At 36.8% G+C, this 25,753-nt stretch overlaps 1 protein-coding gene across 5 annotated transcripts; it reads right to left on the minus strand.

Annotated features, from left to right (window-relative positions):
- Positions 1-1,608: 1,608 nt before the first annotated feature.
- Positions 1,609-25,406, minus strand: LOC131801857 (histone acetyltransferase p300-like). Of its 5 annotated transcripts, none has more exons than XM_059120886.1 (16): positions 25,319-25,406; positions 18,171-19,694; positions 17,883-18,060; positions 16,785-17,156; positions 12,132-16,649; positions 11,762-12,051; positions 11,495-11,652; positions 10,266-10,376; positions 9,233-10,187; positions 8,929-9,159; positions 8,627-8,857; positions 8,159-8,556; positions 7,729-8,080; positions 7,357-7,674; positions 6,625-7,287; positions 1,609-6,479 (listed from the first exon to the last, which is right to left on the minus strand). In XM_059120886.1, the coding sequence occupies exons 2-16, from the start codon at positions 18,531-18,533 to the stop codon at positions 5,826-5,828; spliced, it is 9,792 nt and encodes a 3,263-aa protein (XP_058976869.1). In that variant the 5' UTR covers positions 18,534-19,694; positions 25,319-25,406; the 3' UTR covers positions 1,609-5,825. The 5 variants fall into 5 exon arrangements, with proteins under 5 accessions (XP_058976869.1, XP_058976867.1, XP_058976870.1 ...); XM_059120884.1 differs by having other exon boundaries at positions 25,136-25,393; XM_059120887.1 differs by having other exon boundaries at positions 10,266-10,346; positions 25,076-25,393.
- Positions 25,407-25,753: the final 347 nt, after the last annotated feature.

Here is a 25,753-nt window from a genome sequence, read left to right on the forward strand (position 1 = left end):
TGTATTACGGAATTCAAACCATTCCGATTCGATTTTGTGACATACCTGATAATATCCGTTTACATAAAGTGATTAAGAAAAGCATCACAACAATTAATCGTACATCAAATTAAAAGAAATTAATTTTTCGACGTTGTGAAATGTGTAATTTCATTGTTTGCGAAAATGTTTGTGTACACATTAGTTAATTTTAGGGGTATTGCAAATAAAAAAACAACAACATTTTTTTATTAATTTTTTATTTTTAAATTATTTTCATACGCATTTTTTTATTTAAATTAAGTTTTCTTTTACAAGTATATAATTATTATCTTTTTAATTTTTGTTTTTTTTTTTTAATTTTTTATGATTTTATATTAATTAATATTACTTTATAAACGACTTTTTTTATTTTTAAATATATAATTAAATAATATACAAATAATGCTGATTTTTTCTGTTTTTTTTTTTTACTAAAAGATAATGCAAAGCATTAACTATTCTATCGCTTTGCTTCGAACTTCTTCGGTCTGGGTATTATATATTTATATATAGCGCTTACATTAGTTTTTTCTAATATTTACTTTATCGCGAACTATATATTTTTTACTCCGTGAAGGATGTTATGTTACCGAATTTTACTCATCAACTACACACAAAAATTAAAAATAAATTTATCATTTTATTTATTTATTTGTTTAAGTATTTAAGAATTGTTCTTTCTGGGTTAGTTTTGTTGTTGAAATTACTCTTTTTAACGATTATGTATACATGTCATCATTATAATGCAATTATATTTACGCTTACTATACACATATTTTGCATGTTTTTTGTTTAATGAATTTACTTGATGATTATTTAAAGAGAATGAGGAGTTTTAATTTTTTGGATTTTATGTTCGATTTCATTTGTTGACTTGTGGTGGTTGTGTTGAGATGATATATCAATCTACAAGTGTTGAATAAAATTTATCTTCCCTCGATTGGTTGGTTGGAAAGAAAGAAGTTTTAAATCATATCAACAAATTTGAGTGTTTTAATATTAAGCCGTTTTTATCTACAATATTTTGTTGTAGTTTTTTGTGTGTCCATGGAAAAATAAAAACATAGACATATTGTTGTCGATTGGTTCAATTTCTCAGGCAATGGCGGTTTTTGCCCAAAAAACTAAAATATTTTCAATTGTATACACCCTAGAGTCCTTAAAAATTAAACACTTATACATAATACGGCATTTACTTTAGTTAGATATATGTGTTTGTTGTTTGTATTCATACATTTAGATTTTTTTACTTAAGACATAAAATTAATTATACTCAGTGCAATAAAAAAAACGAACTAAAAATATATATTTTTTTCTTATAAAAATGGCTACTACAAAACTAATCAAATAATATGCATAAAACAAAAAAATACTTGCAACGACAAAAAAATGTTTCAACTCAAATTATTTCGAAATTTACTTAAGCATTACTTACAAAGAATTAGATTTTAAAAAATATTAACGAGTTTAGCATGTATCGGTGTCGGGGAATCATCAAATGATAAATACTATAATTAAAAAAAGTATCTTAAATAACAATTAAATATTAATATTTTTTCTTTTTTTTTCATTTTTTTCTTTAATATATTTAATCACACAACAGTTTTGGAATATTTCATTGATTTTCTTTCTTTCATTCTGTTAAATTTATTGATCCTAGTTTCTATTTATATTATTATTATTATTATTTACAATGCAATGCATTTGTAAGGGGATAATGACTTCTTTTTAGATAAAACTACAAATTGTTATAAGTTTAGAGTTTCAGACAAAAAAAAAAATAAAGAAAAATATGCATTTAACTTTGAAGGCGGTTGTGGCGGTTTCATGGTGGTGGCAGAAAACAAAGTTAAACACATATTTCTGTTTTTTTTTTGTTTGCATTCTAAAACTTATTTCAAAATTGGATTGATATATTTACATTTCTCATAATCTTTAAAAGTTAAGGCATTTTTATTTATCATTTTTTTCCTATATGATTGATTTGTTGCTGATCTGCTGAAATCTTCTAATAAAAATTAAAATTTTGTTTTTTCTTCTCTTTTTGTTTTTGTTATAACAAAGATTGGGCGGCTTTCTTTGTTTTGTTGTTGTTGAATTTGTAAGGTTAATTTTTGTTTTCTTTTCTTTTTATATAGTAGTGCTTTATATTCTATCAATACATTTTCCTATTGAAAAATCACATTTTCTATATACAATAAAAATATTTTAAACGGCAGTTGTTGTGTATGTCTGTGGTTTCCTCCCAGTGCTTTTGAATGGGGACACATAATATATGTAGTGAAATGTTGAACATTGGATTTTAGAAAACGATCTATATATCCATGAGTACTATGCAACAACAATGTTAGACAAAACCATGAAATCTAAGGTATTCGAGATCTTTTTTGGGTTTAAATCCTTGAGAATGTAAGTTTTTTTTTTAATCTGATCTGTCAAATGTGTTGGAACAAATGGATGTATGCTTGACCAATCACAGATCAACACCTGATTCAAGCCCGCTTATTCATTTAGAGTAAATTTTTTACATTTTTAAAATCTCCAACTTTTAAAGATTTTGGTTAAAAGAGCAATTGGATCGTAACACGAATAAAATTCCGTATGAAAAAAAAAAAAAAAAAAAAAAATAAATCGGGAGGTATAAACATTATTTTCCTTAATCTTTGAAAGATGTGAGAATAGCTAAACTGGTTTGTGGGTGTTGTTTTGCAAATTGCATACCAAACACAAAAAGGTTTCTTGAGAATTAAGAATTTTCGCATGCTCGCAACGTACTATTATTTTGCAAGCATGTCACAAAATCGTATCGAAATGGTTTGAATTTCGTAATTAAAATCGTTGATTTTTTTGGCTTCTTCAGATTTTCATACGATTTGGTTGGTAAACTACGATTTCAGTGTAAATATGGCAACTATATATATATATATTCAATATGGTAACATTAGGGGAATGAAAGAACTAATGAATGAGGAATCAAAACAAACACACAAGATTAGAAACATTGTTGAAGTGTAATATTCTGTTTAAAAAGAAACATTGCAATTGATTCCTCAATCACTCACTGAGCACATATTTGTTGAAAGGACCGACCACCAGTTTTTGCATTTTCTTTTTTATTGTGACACAATTTTTTTAACATATACGGTCCAGTCTGACTATATCTTTTTCCACCCATTGCAATCTTTGGTGGGTGGTCCCGAGAATTTTTGTTTTTCGGTAACAACCACTCGATCACCTTTGACATAGCCCCTCGTTAGGTCCTTGGGGCTTTCGATAAAATCTATGACAATTGTTTCTTGTGGCGAATTCCTGTGCCTGCCCCGAAAATATTAGTTTATTAAACAACATTCCACAATACATATTTCACACATATTTTAAGATAATTACAATTTTTTACAAAATTCTTTTTTTGTGTGTTCTCTTTTTGTTTTGTTTTTCCCTTTGCTTTAGTTTATTATTCATAATGCGTTTGGTTATCACAGATGAATAATTTTTTTTTTTTTTACAAAAAAAAAAGTGATTTTAAAGATTTAAAATTTCACTTGCAAATACAAAAGTGGTTTCAAACCAGAAAAATTTTGCGTTTTATGATTTCTGAAGAAGCTAAATACGAAATTAAAATCACTTTCGTACCGAATTCATTCCAGTGACATGCCTGATGTATTGCTGTGGAAATTTTGAATTTTCTATTGTGTTATTAAAATAAATAACACCTCAGAATCGAATTGTGTTGACATTGTGTTACATAGTATTGATAGGGGTGTTTTTAAGGAGGTTTGGTTTTCTTCTTCAAATGGGGAAAAATCAGGGGTTTTCAATTTATTTACACACTAGATACTATTTATCTATTTACATTGTCAAAAACTGGATGTAAACAAATTAGAATTGGAGGGGAAATAAAAAAAATTTCATCTGCATATTTTGATGAGAGGTTGGTTCTTCACAGAAAATGTATAGAAAAGTGAGTTGTAGGTGGTGTATTATTTTTTTTAAATATGTATATTTAACATTATGTTATATAAGTGCCTTACATTAGCTAAAAAAAAGAAAAAAACAAAAAGGGAAAAATTAGGATACTAGGATACCATAATAATTAATATTTACAAAATATTTAATAACATTTTACAAAGTAATTTTGTTTGTTGCAGTTTTTTGCCTATTTCGGGGGAGGATTTGTTATTAAATTAAATCACTTATTTAATAGCTGTAATGGATTTTTCTGGTAGTTCTTCTTTTTTAATCTTGTTTCTTTCAGACATTTCATTTTTTAAACACATATACATCCTTAGCATAATTTTTGTTTCTAAAATTATTTTTATAATTAATATTAAATATTTATTATATATGTAGGTCTAGCTCAAAGTGCTAAAATAAACTTTTTCGTCTTGTTTTCTTTTATATAATATAAATTAATATGTTTTTTTTATAGAGAAAAGTATAAAATTCCTTAGATTGCTAGGGCTTAAATTATTACGAGTTTTCTTTTTTTATTAATGTTTCCATATTTTTATATTATTTTGTTTTAGTTAATTATTTTAAGTCTGGGAAGGGGGACTTGGGTGTTGTGGTTGTGGTTGTGTATGGTTCTTGGTTGACTATGTAGTAGCTAAGACTTTTTATGTTTAATATATTTTATAAGCTATTATTCTGATTAGTTTAAATAGTTTTGTTTTTGTGAATTTTATTAGTAGTATTCAATGAGTAGCAGTGACATATATTGGGGGACACATTTTGAATTGTTTTCTTCTATATTATTGTGGCGTGGAACTCAAATAAAAATAATCGAGAAAAATGTTTGTGTTTTGGGGACAAAATATACGTCATATATCCAAAAGTGTAAAATGCAACATTTTCTTCAAATTCCCTATTATATTTCAAGTTTGGCATTTCATCAGCATAAAATCGAAGTATTTGATTTAAATATTTTACTTAAAAAACCTAATAATTTGACTTCAACATTTTTGTAACGTACGCCCAATAATTAAAACAAAGAAATTAATTTAAATTTTTCGGAATCTATAAAATTGTGTAGAAGTATTGTATGGCAAATTGTACTGCAAAATTAGAAAAAGAACACACGTTCATATTTTGGATAAAAGACACCTTCCAATGTCCCCAACTATTTTAATCGAATATATTACATTTGTTTCTTCTTTTTCCTCCATCGGGATTGATTCAATTAATCTGTTGTCAATTACAAACGAGTGTGATGCGCGTGTGTCGTGCTTTATTGATTTAAGCAACAAATCTTAGCAATATTACTAATAGATAGAGGGATCATTAGGAATCGTTTATGTATATCTATATAAATATATAAAATTATGAAGAATTTAGTTTTTGTCTTAAATAGATGATGTACAAAAATTAAACAAAGAACGTTTTTGCAAGTGCTATTTCTAAAACAAAAAAAAAAGATAATTATAACCATAAAAAACATTTAAAATGTTATTATTGTGAATGAAACCTATTGTATAAGTAAATTAAAAAAAAAACTAAATAACATGAGTACAAGATGTGATAATAAACAGCAATTTTAATTTGCTGCTACCAGATTAGCTACATGATGATTGCATGTCATGTGTCCAAAAAGTTCTTGTTACAATTTGTAAAAAAAATAGTATTAATAATGCAAACCTGAATTGTCTGCCTTTTGATTGGTTGTGTGTGTGTAAGTAGTCTTAGAAATAACGATGCTGTTGTTGGTGGTGTTGCTGGGAAGAGGGATTCATATTAAAGCGGCTGCCATGGGGTGAGGGAGATGGATTCGGGTAAGGGGATTGAGCCGCTGCCATTAGCTAATTACACTAAAGTTGTTCTACAAATTTGGTAAGTTGATCGGAGGCATCGGAAACAGGGCCACCGGGACCGCCCACAACTCCTCCTACACCACCAACCACATCTTGTGGCACACCTGGCAGTGGTGACTGATGCGGATGCATACCCCCATGATTGTGTAGACCATCATGGGACGTTTGAGGCGCGGGTGAATGTGACATTGCGTGATGAGGACTAGGCTGAGCACGTGGCGAGGCCGAGGGCCCTGCTCGTGGCGATGGTGCCGATCGTGGAGAGGGTGTGGGCTGTGGAGAACGGATTGGCGGTGATGCTCTCGATGATTGTTGCATCAATTGCTGTTGTAAAGTGTGCGGTGTTGGTGGACCCATAACATTTGGACCACCAACCATACCTCCAGCTCCTTGCATAATTTGTTGTTGCTGTACTCCAGGCATACCAGCCATTTGTTGTTGTGGTGATGGTTTCAATCCCTGCTGCATGGCAGCATACTGATCGACTGGTCCACCGGTGGGAGCTCCCCCTCCTGGGCCACCAAATGAACCAACACCGCCAAATTGTTGACCTGGCCCTCCAACGCCGCCCATTTGCTGAGGCGCTCGCTGACGGTATGGAGGTGGGTAATTAGGCATTTGACGCATTTTGTACCATTGTGCGTTGGTAGCCTACAAAATATAAAACAAAAAAGAAGTATTGTAAAGAAATCTAAAGGAAATCTGCTACAGGTAAAATATATTTTTGGAGGTCTTTTAAATATCTTCTGTGAATAAAAAAGCTCAAGATTGTTGACTTTTTTTGCTTTGCACTTACTTGTCCCTGCTGTTGTTGTTGCATCATCATTGGATTTTGCATTCCTGGCATACGCTGATGTTGTCCAACATTTTGCTGTTGTTGTTGCATCATAACCTGTTGCTGTTGGGGCATTTGTTGTTGCTGGCTCATCATATGTTGCATTTGTTGCTGTTGTTGCATAACCTGCTGTTGTTGCAGTTGCTGTTGCTGCTGAGGACCATTAACCGCAGACCCAACGCCTGATCCCCCAGCACCACCCCCAGCACTTTGTTGTCTACCACCAGCATTTGCATTGTTTTGTCTTTGCTGACGTTTAATGAGTTCGGCCATTATTTGTGGATTCTGTTTCAACACTTGCAAGATTTGCAAATGACCTTCATTGGTTGGATCGGTTTTAATTTTTTCCATGACTTGATCTAGCTGCTGAGTATTCAATTGCTTATTACGGGGGCCATTTGGCATTTGACCTGTGCCTCCAACTCCACCAGCATTTGGATGCTGCCCTTGGGGACGTATTCCTGCACCAGGACCTCCACCCATTGGGCCAGCACCGCCCATGCCTACCATGCCGGTTGTATTGCTGCCGATGCCACCGATTCCTTGGGCATTACCAGGCATATTTCCGGAACTACCGGGCATTTGTTGAGAACCTGCAGCACCAACCATGCCACCCATCATTCCCTGAAATTAAAATTGTTAATTGGTATTTGAGAGTTTTTACTTTTTGTACAAATTTTCAAACTGCCTTACTTGTTGTTGCATTGCATTAGGTTGCATAACCTGGTTTTGATTGGGTTGACGCATGCCTTGATTAACATTGTTGTTGGGATAACGATTGCCCCACTGATCCATGGGTAATAAATTGTTACCCATAACATTGTTGCCACCAGGACCCATGGGTCCAACAGTACCCACAGGTACATTCCCGACATTACCTACCATACCAGGATTCGGTTGGTTGGGTAGACCGCCCATGTGATGACGTTGCATAACAGGAGGTGCCATAGCTCCGCCTTTGCCAAAGCCACCACCGTGGGGAACTTGTTGTCGGGCAGCTTCTTCCTGTACCTGCAATCGGAGGTCTAAACACATTTACACATTTATTTATTTTAATGTACATACCTGTTTAACAACTTGCAAGACATTTGGTGAGGGAGAATGGCCACCACCTGGTTTCATTCCCATGCCTGGCTGATGCGAATGTGGGGATGTCATGCCACCACCAATCGGAGCAGCCACCGGTGAGGGCACTGGTACAGTGGATGGACTCATTGCTCCCGCTGCACCAGCTGGCATAATGGCTGGCTGACCACCAATGACCATAGGTGTCACCATAGCTACATTGGGAACTGGCACACCACTTGGAACAACCACAGGATTGGAAACTGCTGCTGGTCCTGGCAAGGCAGCTGGAGCTGTAACTGTGCGCGACATGAGAGCAACACGTCGCCGTAACAATTGTTGTTGTTGCAATCTAAATATGACACAAACAAATAAAACAGTTAGATCATGTTTACACACATAACCTCACAAACACACGACAAATACATACTTTTGTTGCAGTTGTTGTTGCTTGAGTTTGTGTTTGATATTTGGACAGAAAGGCACTGGACATTTTTGCTCTTGGCAATGTTTGGCATGGTAGCAGCATAATGCAATAAGCTGCTTGCAAATGGGACAACCACCATTGGTTTTCCGCTTGCAATTCTTTGTGTGTTGAACCACACGCTTCATCTTCTGGCATGAGGGCAGGCGACAATTTGCATCGCGACACTGACAAGCGTGAACCAATGATTGTATGCAACGCTGTATGGACTGTTTGCGTGCCTCCTGAGGATTGGCTTGCTTCAAATCGGCTGGAGAAGAACCATCGTCCAGATCGAAACCAAGTTTTTCCATTTTATGGGGATGGCCAATCTTCTCATAACATAGTGTACACAAATCAAAGTCCTGAAAAAAACAAGACAATTACATGAACATGAGTATCAAAAAATCACTAAAATATAATTTTGTAACTTACATCACACACTGTACAGTGGAAACGTGTTTCAACAGCCGTCTTGCAATTGTTGCATGTATACACGAATTTATCTTGTCCTTGATTATGTAACTCGTACAACATACATAATGTGGAAAATTGTGCTCTGCGCAACGATGAGAATTCATAGTGTTTGTCACGAGCCAAGGTGAGGAATGCATCACGGCCATCCATCAGATCGCATTGTAACAACGGATCGGGATCCTGTATGGGCTGTAAATATAAATCAATAGCATTGTCTATTAATATTTCTACAATATTTTAAAATTAAGCTCCGCACTTACCGCCAAACTGGCTGCAGATTGGGCCGAATGCAGTCTAATGACGAAGAACACTTCTTTGTGCTTCTCCATGGTGGCATAAATTTTTGTCGAGAGATCATTGCCCGCTTGTTGCTCATTCGATTTTTTATTATTTTTTCGTTGAGCAGCCTTTGACTTGTTTGATTTTTTGGCCTTTTTCTGTCCCTTCTTTTTGCCATCACCACTCACATCATTGTCCTCAATTGAGAAAATCTATTAGAAAGGAAATTTTCAATAAACAAACATAAATTGCGTTGCTACTTACAACTCGCATCGGATCACTTACATTAGCGGCAGCAGCTGCCGCTGCTTCTGCGGCTTCAGCCTGCTTGCGTTTCTCCTCTTCTTCCTGATCGAGTTCTTTTATACTTTCTTCCAAAACATTTGGCCAGAAATCACCTTCGAAGTAAGGTAGTTCAGCTGCCGATGAAAGTTTATCTTCAACGGCTTGCTTCATGATATCCTTATAGTCCTGGATAGTACGTTCAATCATGCCCTTATCTAACATTTTCTTATACCACTCTTGCAGACGTTTCGGTTTAGGTATTCTTTGATCTGTAGGATGGCAGTGGAATATGTAATCGTCACCTTCCGATGGAGGACAAGCCCAAATGTGGGCCATGGTATAGCCCAATTGTTTAACATAGTCCATATAACCAAGTAAAATTTCATGATACACTGCGGTACGATATTGGCGTGGCCTAAAGAAATGCACCGAATCCAAATACGCAATATATACACGTCTGGTATTCGGTGGTGGACATTCAGAACCATACTCTTGAACGTGCATGCCGAAGAAACAAACATCAATACCGTCGACTTCCTCAAAAGCAAACAATGCCTTTGCTCTGTATGGAAATTCGGCACTCATATCGCCATTTTCCACAAAGCGTCTACGCATGCCTGGCTTCACCTCAACACATTTGTCCGATGAAGAGACAACACGTATGTGTACCTCACCAGCACCGGCTTCCTTTTTCTTGAGGAAGTTATTGACGCGTGTCTCAATGTAAATACCCAATTTGGTCGTGGGTAAACGTTTAGCATTGAATTTATTCTCTTTTCTTTTGGAATCCTTCTTTTCCAGGCAGCGATTGCAAACAAACCCGCCAGGCCATATTGAGTCTAACCATAGAACACAAATTTGGTGCTGTTTTCGGCCACATTCTTGGCAATCGACAAATGGTTCAAGTTCGAGATGATCATTTTTCATTTCTTTGAATTGATCCTTTTTAATTTGCCTATAATATTGAATTAAGTTTGGTTAAAGTGCTGAACTTCAAAATTCCTCTTACGTTTGTGACTGTGACGATACTTACGTTTGTGACTGCAGTGGATCATCTCCCAGTGTAACGGTATCTCCCTGGATGTCATTGAAACATTTCTGGCAGAAAGTGTATCTGTTTGAGGCAACACCATAATCCTTTAGACTATTATTGGTTCATTATGAGATTTCGATATAATTTTATATTTGTTTGAGATATATAGTTTGTGATTGATTGGTTGGTTGGTTGGTGGTGAAGGATATTGGAACGCGCAACAATCCAAAGTTAATTAATACAAACAAGCAGAGCGATCGTATATTTGTTTATAGCAGCAGATTTTGTTTTGGATGGTGAATGATGATAATTTGTATGTTTTTGTGCGTGCGAACAATTTTGATATTCATATACAACACGTATATATATATGGAAGAAGGTTGGAAGGTATTTGAGGACAATGGAAAGGAATGATCGGCATTGTTACGTGGGATAAAAAGCAACAACAAATTGTGGAACACAGTTTGTTGTTATGGATATATTAAATAAGCAACAAAATGTTCAATTTTTTGTATACCAACAGGAAAAGCGTATAGGAAAACAGAATAAATAATTGAATATAATTTTCAAAACATTTGAAGGTTGCATATGGCAATGATTGTTGTTGGTGTTCAATAGAAATACAAGATTTTATTTTTTTTTGATAAATTTAATCATCATCGTCAAGAAAACAAAAAAGGTTGTTAGGTACATTTATTAAAAATAAATGGTGTTGGGGGATAGGTGGGTGGTAGTCGGATGTTGTAGATTATTGGATTTCAAAAAAGACGCACACAAAAACCATAACCAGGATGTTTTTTAAGGTTTGTTTTTAACATTTGCAAGTATAGAAAAGAAAAATAAAAAAGGTTGGCATTAGAATCGATACAAACATATTAATTTATGGTTGAAATAATTAGTTTCGATTAGTCGTAGTTTTGTCTGAGTTGTATATACAAGCTCTAATTATTCAGATTAAAGAAATTGACTTAACAACTGTTGTGTTAATAAATTGTGGTTATTTCTACGCAAAATATAAAGTCTACCAATGAATTCTAGAGCATAATTTTTATTTTGTTCTACAAATTATCTATTGAAAGTATATATCTATGTAGTTGATGTCTATTTTTGTTCTGGTTCAATAGGATGTATGTATTGTGATATTTAAGCTAACTGCCTAGGACACAGACGAATACATAATAACGATACAATTGTACAGGTAGTATCAACAAGTGTTTTATATTACATACCTATTTTGATAACTATAGTATTTGGCATCTCTAGGTATGGTACACAATTGTTTACCATAACAGCACAGAACCTGTGGATTGAATGTGTATTTTCGGCCACAACAATAACCGAGTGTCTGCATAACAGGATCTATTTCTTGTTCAAAAACTTCGGAAAGCTAAAAAAAGAAATTAAAAAAAAAAACAATTTGTTTTAAGAATATTCCAATTTTTTTATTTCTTGTGTATATTATGAAGAAAATCTGCTATTTTCTATTGAAAACTTACCTTTGTACAATATTTGTAAACCTTAGAGGATTTCCGATTGTAAAGCCATGCATTGTCAAACATGAGCCAAACATCGTCCACATACTCCCAAGGGTCATTATATTTGCCATTCATCAAGTTGTTTCGAATGCTTCCCAGATCCATTGGTTTTTTGATAATTTCAAAATAGTCGGGTATACCCAAAGCCTGAGGATCAACGGGATTGCGGAATGGCACAGATTCTGGCTCATGACGCAAAAGTTTTTCTAATGTCGGCAACAAGGCTTGTTTAAGTTCTTCTGGATCAAATACTGGAATGGAACATAAAACAAAGAATTAGCTTGTGCAATCTGTGTCTCACAAACAATTGATTATTTGTTGTTATACTTACCACATTTCTTTTTCTTATCGCCGGCATTTGGCATCAGAGGTTCTGGCGCTACAGGTTTAGTTTCACTTTTAACCTTAACATCACTCCCTGCTGCTGAGTTGCCATCAGTCATGGGTTTTACACCATCTTTACTGTCGCCTGTACCCACGGCCTTGGCAGCTTCACCGCTAGTTGTGTACGTTGAATTAGCACCACTACCAGCTCCTGCAGCGTCATCTACTTCCATTGGTTCCAATTTTATTTTTACATCACAATCTTCAGTTTTGACTTCCACCTTGGCCGTGCCATCGTTGTTAACATTTTTACCCACACCGGCTGAAGATTCTTGCTGAGAATTTTCTCCGGCACTGCCGTCGTCCATAAACTCCTTTTTAAGGTCGTCTTCCTGCTTTATGGAATCCAATTTACCTTTACACGACTTGCCCGCATTTTGTGAGTCGCTGTTGGGAGAGTTAGGTGGATCGTCATCGTTGTCGCGGGCTGCTGCTTCTAGGGCTGCCATTTGGGAGGATAAACTATTGCTGCTACTGACGGGTCTGGTTGATGGTAGTGCTGAGCTTATGGCTGAGGTAGTTGTTGTTGTCGTGGATGTGCCGCCAGTATTTCCCTTACCCATTGATGTAGTTTGTTGTTGATTTTGAGCAAGGCCATTGCTAGCGACACTGGTTTCTGTTACAGCCGTTGTTGTCGTGCTTGATGAACTGGACATAGAACTGGTTATTGCTGTGGGACAAGTGCCCGCCGAAGTCGACACCACTGACGTGGTTGCTGATGCCGAGGTAGTACTAGATGAGGACAATGTAGCCGTAGTTGTTGTTGTGGTGATCGTCGCCGAAGATGACGAAGATGCCACTGTTGCTGGCGCTGATGATGTTGGAGTAGTGTTAGAGGGTGTAGAGGAGGGCTGTAGACCCACCGTACCTGTGCTTGATGCTGTTGTAGCTGCAGGTGTTGCATTTGCTGAGGCGGGAGATGAGGGATTTACTGATGTTGCTGGTGGTGGGGTATTTCCACGATCGCCACCAATAGTTTGCATCAAAGATGATGGAACCGATGGTGGATTATTGTTGATCGGGGTACCGATGGGACCATTTGTTGTGAAACTTGGCGAGGGACTTGGTGCTGCGACCATGCCGCCAGCGGCACCTACAGTTCCCGCAGAGGCAGTACTAGTTACGCTGGTTGGTCCTGATGCACTTGTGCCACCACCTATTACTGCTGAAAGTGATTCCATGCTTGTGGGCGTGGGAGGCATATTTCCCATGTTTCCGCCTCCAGCATTGGCCATCATGTTCGGCTTTTGTTGCTGCTGCTGCTGGGACATAGGAGATGTGAATGCATTTGACTGCTGCGACATTTGTGTATTGCCAGCGTTGTTGTTGTTGCTGTTGTTGAAAGGCGACTGTGGCATTAGCATTCCACTCTGCTGTTGTTGTTGCTGCTGCTGCTGTTGCATCATACGTTCCCGTTTTAAATTATCAATCAATTGTTGTGCGGTGAAAGCACCAGTTCCACCATTAGCGTTGATAAATTGCTGCTGCTGACCTGGTATTGGACTGGTCAAAACACCAGCTACACCTCCAGTGCCAGGCTGCCCCTGCATCGCTTGTCCTGTGAATGGCGAAAGTACAGGATTCGGAACAACCATACTTTGCTGTGATGCCGATATGCCACCACCCATACTGTTGCCACCGGGACTGGGACCGGGTGGTCCAACTAGCATGTTACCTTGTTGCGGGAATTGCATGCGTTGCTGTTGTTGCTGCTGTTGTTGCATTGCCAACATATTACCCCCAGGTGAATGACTACGCATTCCACCCATATTTTGACCGGGCATTAGACCACCGCCTCCAACGTTACCGGGAGCTTGACCACGAAGTTGCATCATACTTCCGCCACCCATTGGCATACCACCACCCTGATTTGGACCAACAGGTCCACCAGGACCGACACCTCCTCCTCCCATGGGACTAACCATTGGCCTTATTTGCTGTTGTCCTGGATGACCGGGAGGTATTTGCTGACCAGGTAATCCACTTGCAGAACTAGGGCCAGAACCAACGCTGCCAACATTGACACCACCACCTGCTGCATTACTGGGTCCAGCGCCTACTCCACCAGCACCAACGCCTTGTTGCTGTTGCTGCTGCTGCTGCATTTGGAGTAGTTGTTGCTCTTTTTTCTTGATACGTTTTTCCTCCAGCTCTTTTTGGATTTTGTAAATCTTCTCAGCTAGTAGGTGGTAGTACTCTGAACGACATTTGGCCATTTCATACATATCCCGTTCGACTTTTTCAGCATAAGAAACGAGATAATGCAGGCGTTTGTCTAAAATGGTGGCTGGGTCGAATGTGGGAAAGATGGATTGTACTAATTTGTGCACTAAATGCTTGCGAAGGTCATCTGTAATAATTTCTCGCCAATCTTTGTTTTCATCACCACCACCGCCGCCGGAAGTACTGCCTGTTCCACCAGTTCCACCTCCAGCTACACCACCAGTATTCTGCGATGTAGTTGGAGCTCCGCCGGCACCAGCATTATTAGCTCCTCCCGAAACGCTGGCCACACCACCTCCTTGCATACCAGGACCGCCGGTTGCATTTTGATTTCCTGTTCCATTGTTGTTGGAAGCAGTGTTGTTGGGACCGCCCACTAAGCCACCGGCACCGCCACTAGCCTGGGCTTGCATTTTCATCTTAGCCAATTCTTGTGGTGTTAATTGCTTGTTAGGTGGTGCTCCACCAACTGGACCGCCAGCACCCATCATATCGCCGCCATTTCCTCCACCGCCACCACCGAGGAGGTTGTTTATATTGGAATTATTGAAATTGTTGTGTACATTGACCGACAGGGGAATGTTCGATTGTTGCTGTTGTTGTTGTTGCTGCTGGTTAAGTGCATTCGATTGAACTTGGGTGGGATCTGTCGTCACTTTAAGACCGGGTTTCAGCAGATCAGAAAGGCGAGGTGTGGGTGGTGCTGACATTTGAAATTTATTTGGTCCTCCTGGCCCTCCTTGGAGTAGCATTTGTTGTTGTTGATTTTGTATACCACCGTCGGTGCCAGGACCATTACCACCCCCACTAATCAAGAGATTATTTACAACTTGGCGCATGCCGGCTTGATCATTGTTTCCGCCTGATGAAGGTCCTGCAGCAACTCCGCCACCACCAGGTCCTCCAACCGCTGTAGACATGACACGCGCCGTTGGGGGTACTCCTGTCATTCGAATGCCCTGCATTTGCTGTTGTTGGACATTAACGGCATTGCCCTGCATCATATTATTTGGACCTCCAGCATTACCTACGGCTCCCTGCATGCCCATACTATCGAATCTTCTTATCTCTTGATTCGGATTTTGAGGGGCATTTTGCATTTGCTGTTGCATATCGCCAGCATTTGGTTTCATATTCATTTGACCTTGACCGACAACACCTGCTCCAACGGGCATACCGCCAGCACCTGCCGTTACATTTGGAGCCACACCTCCTCCACCAGGTTGTACTCCTCCAACACCACCGGACTGTTGCGGACCACCGACTTGTTGTGGCCCACCAACTCCTCCTGGAACTTGTTTATCATTTGCATTTGGTTGTCCCACTTGCTGATTTGCATTACTACCTCCTCCGCCACCAGCATTGCCTCCCGCCGCATTGGGATTGTTGTTTTGGAAAGCGTGATTTTGACGGAATGGAAAGCAAATAATACAGTCGGTACGTTGGCATTGCTTGTAATGCATCAAAATTTGTCTCGAGGATATGCAATGCTGCACAGTACAATCGCGACTCTGCTTACAGTTGGCCATGTGTGTAAGAACGTCCTGCATGGGTTTACAGTATGGGACATTACATTTTTCGCGATTGGGATTGAGACTTTCGCGCCGATTACACTTGTGCGCATGCAATAACAGCATAAGTTGTTGTTGAATTTGTTTTTTTCGCTCTTCAGTGATGGGTTGATTACCGGTGCCACCACCACCGGCACCGCTGCCAGCACCTGCATTACCACCGCCTCCTGCATTACCGCCCTGTTGGGATGTTCCAGGCTGCTGTTGTTGTTGCTGCTGCTGTTGTTGTTGTGACAACATCATGGAATTTTGCTGAGGGCCACCGGGACCGGTTTGTGGTGGTCGTATGCCACCCATTAAACCGCCCTGTGGGTTTTGCTGTTGATTGGGATTCATTTGAGCATTATTCATCTGTTGTTGCTGTGGTCCACCGACCAAACCAGCACCATTGCCGTCACCACCACCTACACCGGCACCACCCATACCAAGTGGAACACCACCAGGTCCTCGTTGTCCCTGTTGCATAGCCGCCGTCATATTCGGTGGTACACCACCATGTTGTGCAGCAATTTGCTGAGCCAACATTTGCTGCTGCGGGTTGTTAGCATTGACATTTATACCACCTTGAGGACCGCCAGGGCCTCCATAGTTGCCCACGTTGCCGACACCGACCCCACCGCCATAGGGTCCGTTCGGTCCAACACCGCCACCAACCATGTTGTTCATTTGGCCTATACAAAATAAACAAATAATGAAGACAATGCATTTTTGGCGAATTGGAAAACATAAATTTGTCCAAATGGAAGCTTTTTTGGTCGTTGCTTCTAAATTTACAACAGAAAATAGCAATGATTTTATAAACTTACCCATTTGCATATTAGGATTCTGCATGCGTGGGCCGCCACCAATACCACCGGGACCATTGCCACCCATTAAATGTGGATTTTGACCACGCAACATGTGTTGACCCACCATACGCATCATTGGTCCATTTTGCATTACCTGGGGATGTCCACCAGGACCACCCATGTGCATTCCCTGTTGAGGACCTCCAACAGCCGGACCCATATTTCCAGGGCCCACAGGACCTACGCCACCGGGACCGGCATTCATCATGCCTCCAGGTCCTGCGCCGATCTGTTGTTTGATCATTCCAGCACCACCGACACCCATGCCGCCCATTCCACTATTCGTTAGCACCATATTACCCATATTTCCCTGAGCAATGGTATTCATACCTAAAGGACGGAAATTAAGTTGGTTGACATTAAAACAATAGGTAAAGTTCTTCGTAATTTTAAAGTTTTGTTTTCAATATTAGCCCTATGTTTTATAAGCAACTTGCAATTTCTTTGATTTTGTACACGTCTTTATAAAATAAAGAATCTGCAAGTGTATTATTACGTACGTAGAATACTTAATTGACAGTCATATTTAAAATTGAACATGGTAATTTCTTTTAATTATACTATTTTTAAATAAAACATTTTTCCTTTACATAAAACTTAGCATCTTGATATTTCTTAACTTTTAATCGCGGTCTTAAATATAATTGAAATTTCTATAACAGGGATGAAAATTTAACAGTTTTGTCTTGACTAATTCGGTACTTTGTGGTTTCGGTTTAGATAAAAATTCTTTCTTTGAAAGTTACCTAGAGTTAGAGAATCCAACTACAGGTCTTAAATTTCAAGCGATCAATTTACAATTTATGTTGATATACAAATATTTGGGTGCGATATGATTACTTTTTATGGCACAATCTGTTCTTCTACTGGTGTTTTTGAAATAGCGATTTGACATGGATATTTTAAAGATGACATTTTTCTTTCTTGTCTTCTCACAAATAATAATATTTACTGATTCTAATTATATATGTTAACGTATATGCTGTTAAATCACAATGTTGTGTTAAGAACTCCAAATGTAATAAAGTAGATTATGCAAGTGATTTTGCTCCTTACCTGACATGGAATTCATTTGCGTGCCATTATTCGAAATGGACATTGGCATCGAGTTAACAATGGCACACATTTGCATGCCACCGGCATTTGGAGATTGTAAATTAGGTGACTTACTGCCCAATTGGTTCATGACAGCTGCTCCCATTGTATTGCCAACCATGCCAGGATTTTTGTTACCCTAAAATAAATGTGTTGGGAAATATAGTTATACAGGCGATAATCAAAACTAAACCACTTTTCAGGCTTCAATAAATGGAAAACATACAATAAATGGAAAACATGACAAACCTGTTGCTGGAGCAAATGCTGCAAATGTTGATGATGTTGCATTTGCCGCAAGGGATTACCGCCTGGACCACCACCCGCTGAATTAACGTCATCAACTGAGCCATTTAATTGGGGACCACCAGCACCACCTGGTCCGGGTCCCTGAGCTGGAGGTTTATTTGGGCCACCGACACCGCCAACATTTACAGCCATGCCATGATTTGGTGGGCCACCACCTGACACTGACCCGGAGCCCGGACCACCACCGCCCAACTGATCACCCCATGTAGAGACTAGTTCATCGGGCAGGTTCTCTTCCAACATGTATAGGTCATCAACTTTCATCCGCTTTTGCGGAGGCTCTTCCATGTGATCGGCCATCATTCATAAAATGTCTGTTGTTTTCTTATTTTGGCTTTGTGTAATGAGAACAAAATTGTTACTTGCAATTGTTTTGTTTGGACACTCGCGTTTGGTTGTAGCAAAAGTTTGTTTTTTTTTTTCGGTATTTTAAAGTTTATTTTACTGTTTATACACTTCTCGTTAAGAAGTCCTTTTGCTTATTTTTTTAGAAAAAATGGGAATAAGCACTTTTGACCAAAAGATTGTAATGGATGTATTGATTGCAATTCGACGTGTCTGACGTTAAGGCAGCTTTTTAATGTTTGGACAATAAAAACAAATTGCAAGAAATAAGAACGAGGAACTTTCTTGTATTTTGTTGACGGCAATGGTTTAGGATTTTCTTTTTTAATTTTTGCAAACTAGGAGTTGATTGTTTAAAATTCTGCTGCCGTTAGTTTTGTTGTTGAGAACTTTGCCGTCACTGGTAGCAGGAATTGATATAGCCAAGGTTGCAAACGTCGACGTCGTTGTTTAAAAAACAATATGTCTCTTTGTTGCTGCTGCTGCTGTTTTCTTTTACGGATTGTTGTTGCTGATTTGGTTATAATAAAATTAACTTCTTTTTTATCCAACGATTTTTCACATGTGATTTTACTAGAAAACACGCTTGAGTGCATTTTGTTTCAAAACTCACTCTGTAATTTTTTTAAAGAATGTACTTTTTAGATCTTTGAGCACTTTGGCCTCAAGAATCTCAACTTGCTTTGCTTAGCGTAGAAATTTCATGCTTTTCTTAATTAATTTTTTTTTTTAACTTTTTGCTGACGATCGCTGTTGTTGGCCGTCTGCGTTGCACTGTGGGTAGGTGATATGGGATAGTGGCTTTAGCTGCAAATTGCCTCCGCCGACTCCTTCACCCATTTAGCACTTAGCACATCATATCTAGGTCTTATTCTTCCGGATTTTTCATATTGACTTTCAAACCACATTGTTTTCACTTTTTTTCTTTTCAATATTTTTTTCTCCAGTCATTCATTAACAGCTACTAGGAGCCAGGACAGTTTTCTTTAATTTTTTTAAATAACTTTTTACGCCTTTTCCACATTAATTCTTGTTGTTTAATACTTGTCGTTGTCTTTGTTTAATAGAAGAACGTCGTTGCTTAACTTCATACTTGTTTTAAGAGAGAATTGCACAAATCTGAAAACAAAACAACATTGTTGATTTCATTAATTCCAATAGCCAGTAAGTCGTCGTCGTCAGATGTCTGCTATTTTATTTTTGTGTAAAGTGAAAGAAGAAAAGTGTTGCGCGCTTTTTTCTATCTTGTTTTTGTTACTTCGTTCCGAACACCACCAAACACTCACACACATGCCAACGAACAAAAATATAGACACAAATAATTTTGTCCAAGAAACAAGAGTAGCAACATGAACATGAACAAACGAGCAATGGTCAAAATACAGTGTGCATTGGCGTGCCTGTGTGCGTTTGGAGAAAATACAAAATATTTTTGTTAAATGCAAACAAAAAAAGAGCTAGCTAGCTATAGCTAGATGGATGGATAGCTGGTTGATTGCCTGTCTGACTGACTGGTGGTTAGCTAGAGCTGTTACCGATAGACAACTCTGTAACCGCTCGCTCGATTTTGCTTATGGTGTTGCAGCAGCAGTTGATAGGTATAAAGATTGACGATGAAAACAAATCTCATTTCTTTTCTACACTACACCACCACCATTCGTTACTCGTTGCCATCATTCACTACTCGCTATACACGAAATATTCTCTCCCGTGTACGAACGTTTTTCTTTAAGCCAATTTGCTAGCCACTCTCATATTTTTACTACTCGCCCGTGCTCGTTTTGTTTCACCGCACACACTCACATACATTCTCACATCTACACTATACAACACACATCTCATCATGCCTTATATTTTTTAATACCACCATTTAAACTCTATGAGTGCGAGCAGTATTGGAAAAAGAAAGAAAAACACAGACTTGCGACTGTAAAAATTTTTTGGTTGTTCGTTTTTCTTTCACGTCGTCGTTGTTGAATCTTAAAATTTCTAATGCACATATCAGAGAAAAAATTTTGTTTTATTCCAATTTCAGACTTAAAAAAATTCATAAAATTTTTCTGCCAAAAACCGAAATTACAGAAAAAATTGCACAAAAATACAAAATTATCGAATTGAAAATGTACCGCACAAATATTTTTTGTTCATGTTCACTTTTTGGGAAACTGTTAATTTCTATTTTTTCTCTGAATTTTTCTTGAATTTCAATTTTTTACCAAATATTTTTAGGATTTTTTGTTGATTTTTAATTAGTTTTTTAAACTTTTTGCAACAATCAAAAACACAAAATTTTGTCCGTTTATGTTGCAGTAGCGAAAAAGTCAACTGATTTTGCAAACGAACAGCAACAGAACTAGGAAGAAGACTGAAGCCGATGTATAGTCGCATTCAGAGGCGGCCAGTGTTGCCAAATTGTTTTCGTGTAACATAACATGTACGTTTTGTGTACGGTTTCGGCATGCGACGAGTTACGTACCATGCGAAAGAAAAGGGGGATAATTTTTCGTAACCAAGTTTCCATTAGGAATGTAAACAAAAAAGGTGAAGGAAATCCATCAAAACTAAATGAGCAAATTGCAAAACGACGAAAAATTAGCTGCCGATTTAAAAATTTTCATTCTAAAAAAATGTGGAAAAAATAATGTTTTGTTAAACAAACGAAATAGAAATAAATTATTGGTAAAGTCGACGTTGAATCGCAAATAGAAAAAAATTAAAAATATTAGATTAAGCTGTAAGAATTCCACAACAATGTTAAACATTAATGTAACATATACATGAAATCTTATTTGTACTTTATTTTGAAGTTAATTTAATATCAAAATTAAAAATATATGCAATCGTGATTGCGTTTAAATGCAATGCAAATACCCACTGGTGTCCAATATTATTAATGTTAATAGGTGTCACTTTTAACTTCTAGCGTTTTGACAATTGTCAACACTTGTTATTGTAATTATATTTTAAGTTTTCAATGGCGGATAAATGCAACGTTGATTGCCATGTTCAATGTTGATCCCAAAGGAAAAATATGTAAGTTTTCGAAATTTCAGTTTTGAATGCTAATTTGCTATTACATTAAGTTCAAGTTACTCTAATTTGAAATCTTGTATACTTTCACAAAAAAGTTACTATCTTTTAATTATTTTTTTTAAATGGTGAAATTTGCAATTTTTTTTTTGATATCGTAAAGGAAAAATTGTTTATGGTAATAAAATCTTTAAGAATATTGCAGTTTTGGAACAGACAAGTGATTTTTGTCTGTAATCAGCACCAGCTTCCTATAGTGCTCTGTTTCCGAACCTGCAAGAATCTACAATATTTGTATTTTTTTCTATACAATAAACCGAAAATTGGTTCTCATCAAAAAATGAAAATATCAACAATATGTGATGGGATTCATTTCGTTTTTGGCATAAGTCGATTTACTATTGGTCTGCCCCAGAACTGCAAGAATGTGAAAGTCTTATCATCGATAATCGATTTTCCCTTTATGACATCGAAAAAAATTGCAAAACTAGTCGATTCTTGCAGGTACTGGTGCTGTATCCAATTCCGAATCCACAAATAGAACGGGTTTTTATAATATGAATGTAAATATCAGAAAACATTTTAATCTACTTCCTATCTCTTATTTTTTCCACCAATTAATGGTATTTAAATCGACTTTAGAATCTAAAGTCTTCACTCTTCACTTAAATTGTCGATTTGGTTTGGTTCGGTTTAATGGTTCACAATGGTTCGGGGCTTAACTCTAGTTTAGTAAAAACTATTCAGTTTTTTTCGAAAAATTTTCGGTGGTAGTTATTTTAACGCTGATCCCGCGAAATTATTTTTTCTTGGGAGACGGACTCGGAACCCCAGACTTTTGACCCGAAAGTCCGGGATCAAGACGCCGACATCAAATTGATGTTAAATTATTGCTGACACTCTCACATTTCCAAAATCCTTCAATTTGTGCTAATACCTTTTGTGAATCCAGAGATATTCTCATCTGGGTACGTTCCCAAAAAAAATAGTTTCCCGGAATCAGGGTAAAAATGTCTACCTCTGGAAAAAGAAATTCTTTTACTTTTTTTTTACTAGAGTTGTTCCATAAATACATACGTACCCAATTCCACAGACATAAACCAATTATAAAAATTCATTAAATTAATCGCTTTGCCTAGCCTCCAATGAGATTTCAACGTTTCTCAATAGCTTTTTTAAACAGTGATTTGGTTCACAAAAATATCGGATGGGAACCGGTTTGGCTTTTCTGCTGTCAAATTGATAGATCGAAACATGGCCTTGTTTAACTCAAGAATAAATATTTTAAAGGGGGCATTTTTTGGAATCCATTCCTTATCATACCCGCTTTTAATTTTCTTATTGTCGCTGCGATATGTTCCAATAGTCGTCATACGTTTTTTTTTGTAAGGAAAAAATATATTTTTGATAAAATTTTGTATTTCCTAGTTAAGAAAATTGTCAGCAGGGACAAATTAAGTAATAATTGAATTTTTTTTCAAAAGGTATATTCATAAACAAAAAATCAGAGAAGGAAAATTAAATTTTGAAAAGTTAAATTACAGAAATTCAAAGAAGTTAACTCGATTTAATTTGACCTATTTGACAACTAAGTTTCCTGTCAAAAGGCATAATTGTGATTTACAATTCAACGAGAATCAAATCATAATAGTGCAAAAACTACTAAGTTTATTGTCAAATTGTTGCCAGAGTAGTCTTCTCGTCCTACCTTATATTGGCCTTGATTACCATGGTGGCAACAAATCAACAAATATATAATCCTTTCACATTTTTTGATCATTTTTTTTTTTCAAATTTTATATAAATACGAGTTTTTTGATTTGAACGTTTTAATTAATACTTAACTCGTTTTGTCTTGACCTTCTCCAACAAACTATTTGGTATGTTTTATGGACCTGCTCTGAATAGGGTAATAAATCCAACGTATTTATCATTTTCTTCTTAAATAAAAAATTTAATTATCAATAGAAAATGCTATTTCGACTATATAATTTATTTTAGTGAATTTTAGGCTTGTAGGAAAAATTAATTAGAAATGTTTTCCTTTTATAAAAAAAAACTTCACAAAAAAGCTGGCAATTCGCTATCAACGAAGAGTTGAAAATACCTGATAGCGTACATATAGCTTAGTCCCGATTTAGACAAGGCGTTTTTTTCGTTCTCTTGTGAACTTACCTATTACAAGTCAATTATTTTTCAGCAATTTTTGTTTTGAATCATTGCATTTGATGTTATTTCAATAATATTTTTGTATACAAATATAGCAAGAATTGCCGGTACGAGCATTTTTTCCATTTCCCTTCCTATCTCTCTCCCTCTCCAACACACAAAGAACTGTCACAAGAAAACTTCCCTAATATAAATTCCTATTTTGTCAATTAAATTGCAATTTAAATATATTTCGGCAAATTTGCAAATATTCTTTTAAATTCCAATTTTATATTTATAATTTTGAACATCTTGTTGTTTTTTGATGTCATATGTTATGAATAGCATATTGTCTACTACTGCTACAGCTGATAATATTTACAAAAAATAAATTGAAACAATGGTACGAAATTTATCCCCTTTTTGGTGGAACAAACGAGAAAAGGGCGTGAAAAACTAACACATTGGCAACACCGGTCGCATGAAAGCAAGTGTAGAAAAACATACTTCGGGTGTAATCGGCTTTCTCACACAACAATGAAATCCAACGAGTGGGAGCACTAGAAACGAACGAGTACAGCGCTTTTTTTGTGCCAAATAAGAAATGGGGGGTTTGGCTGCTGCATCAAAGAAATCCACTTCAAAGTCACACAAATGCTTTTCCAAATCTTATTTTTGGTAAAAATTTAATTTCATTAGCACTTTTATTCGATAAAAAATTGAAAAAATCCCACAGTAGACTACTCATTTGTTAAACGTTTGTGTTGTTTTGTCATCTCTACCAAAAGTCGACATGTTATTATTGTTGTAGCCGTCTCTTTCGCACTTGGGCATAACCATAGCCGTAGACGACAAAAGAACGAAAAACACACAACCAAACCGCTGTATAGAGGAGAAAACATACACTTGCAGCAGTTGTCAGTCGCACTCACACACACACAAAAACGTTCCACACTACTCGCCATCTAGCCTGTGAGCATTGAGCATCAAACGAATGAACCACTAACCAACCAGGCAGACCAACGAGAAACAGAAAATACTTTTTTCAGCCAGCCACTAACAAGAGAAAATTACGACGACTACGACAACGGACGAAGAAAAAAGACGACGTCCATCACAAAAAAATCGAAATTCAGCCAAACAGGCCAAAAAGAGACAAGATTTTATGAAATTTTTCTTTATTTGCACACATAATTTTTTGCTACATAGAATCTCATTTTTTTTTTCATTAGCACGCTTTTTTACATTCAACACTTTTCTTATTTCACGTTACAAATATTAATCGAGCACTTTTGACACTTTCGATATAGAACCGAACTAACCAGCACTAAAAGGAAAAAAAAGGTTGTCAAGGAGGAAGAAGATTATGCTTTTTTCCGTACCATCATCAGAAGAGTATTTTGTGGTGGTATTACTTTTTTTCATTTTCTTGTCGCAGAAGACCCGACGGAAACCGTAAAACGCTTTTAACGATATTTTTCATTCTATTTCGGCGATGTTTTCATTTCGCGCTAAGGTGTTTACTGTTTTTGCGTTTGGTGTTAATTGTTTTGCCGCAAAATTACCTCTAATAAAAAATTACAAAAATTTCTCAACTTTCAACACCGAAAATGAAAATGACGCTGAATAAAATAACACACCAAGAAGAACTCGATACACCAAACTCGTTGTCACCGATTCGTTCAAGTGGCACTAAATCGGGTCAACTCGCTGGAAAATGTTCAGCCATACTTGGTCAGGGTTGATTTTTGTTGGACGATTGTGCCGATGTTTTGTATTCGGTCGTACATTTTGGTACGAATTTTTGAAAATTAAATTAAAATCAAAATATAAATTGTATTCGAAAAAGAGAGGGTAATGTTTTTTTAACAATATAAAGATTTAAAATGCAATAACAAACAAATTGTCTTTTTTTTAGTATAAACATACGCTACTAACAATGAACGTTTAAATGCAGCAGAGATTGTTACATAGAGTCCCATCGTGATGCAATCAATTTA

Source organism: Musca domestica, unplaced genomic scaffold (genome assembly GCF_030504385.1).
Source record: "Musca domestica strain aabys unplaced genomic scaffold, Musca_domestica.polishedcontigs.V.1.1 18, whole genome shotgun sequence".
Classification (NCBI taxonomy): Eukaryota; Metazoa; Arthropoda; class Insecta; order Diptera; family Muscidae; genus Musca; species Musca domestica.

Bases quoted from the DNA above. Each gene is read 5' to 3' on its own strand.
- LOC131801857 (XM_059120886.1), bottom strand. From the start codon at position 18,533: ATGATGGCCGATCACATGGAAGAGCCTCCGCAAAAGCGGATGAAAGTT. The intron at 17,157-17,882 runs GTAAGGAGCAAA...TCCGTCCTTTAG, and splicing joins GCAAATGAATTCCATGTCAG to GTATGAATACCATTGCTCAG. The intron at 11,653-11,761 runs GTAAGTTTTCAA...TTCTTTTTTTAG, and splicing joins TTTACAAATATTGTACAAAG to CTTTCCGAAGTTTTTGAACA.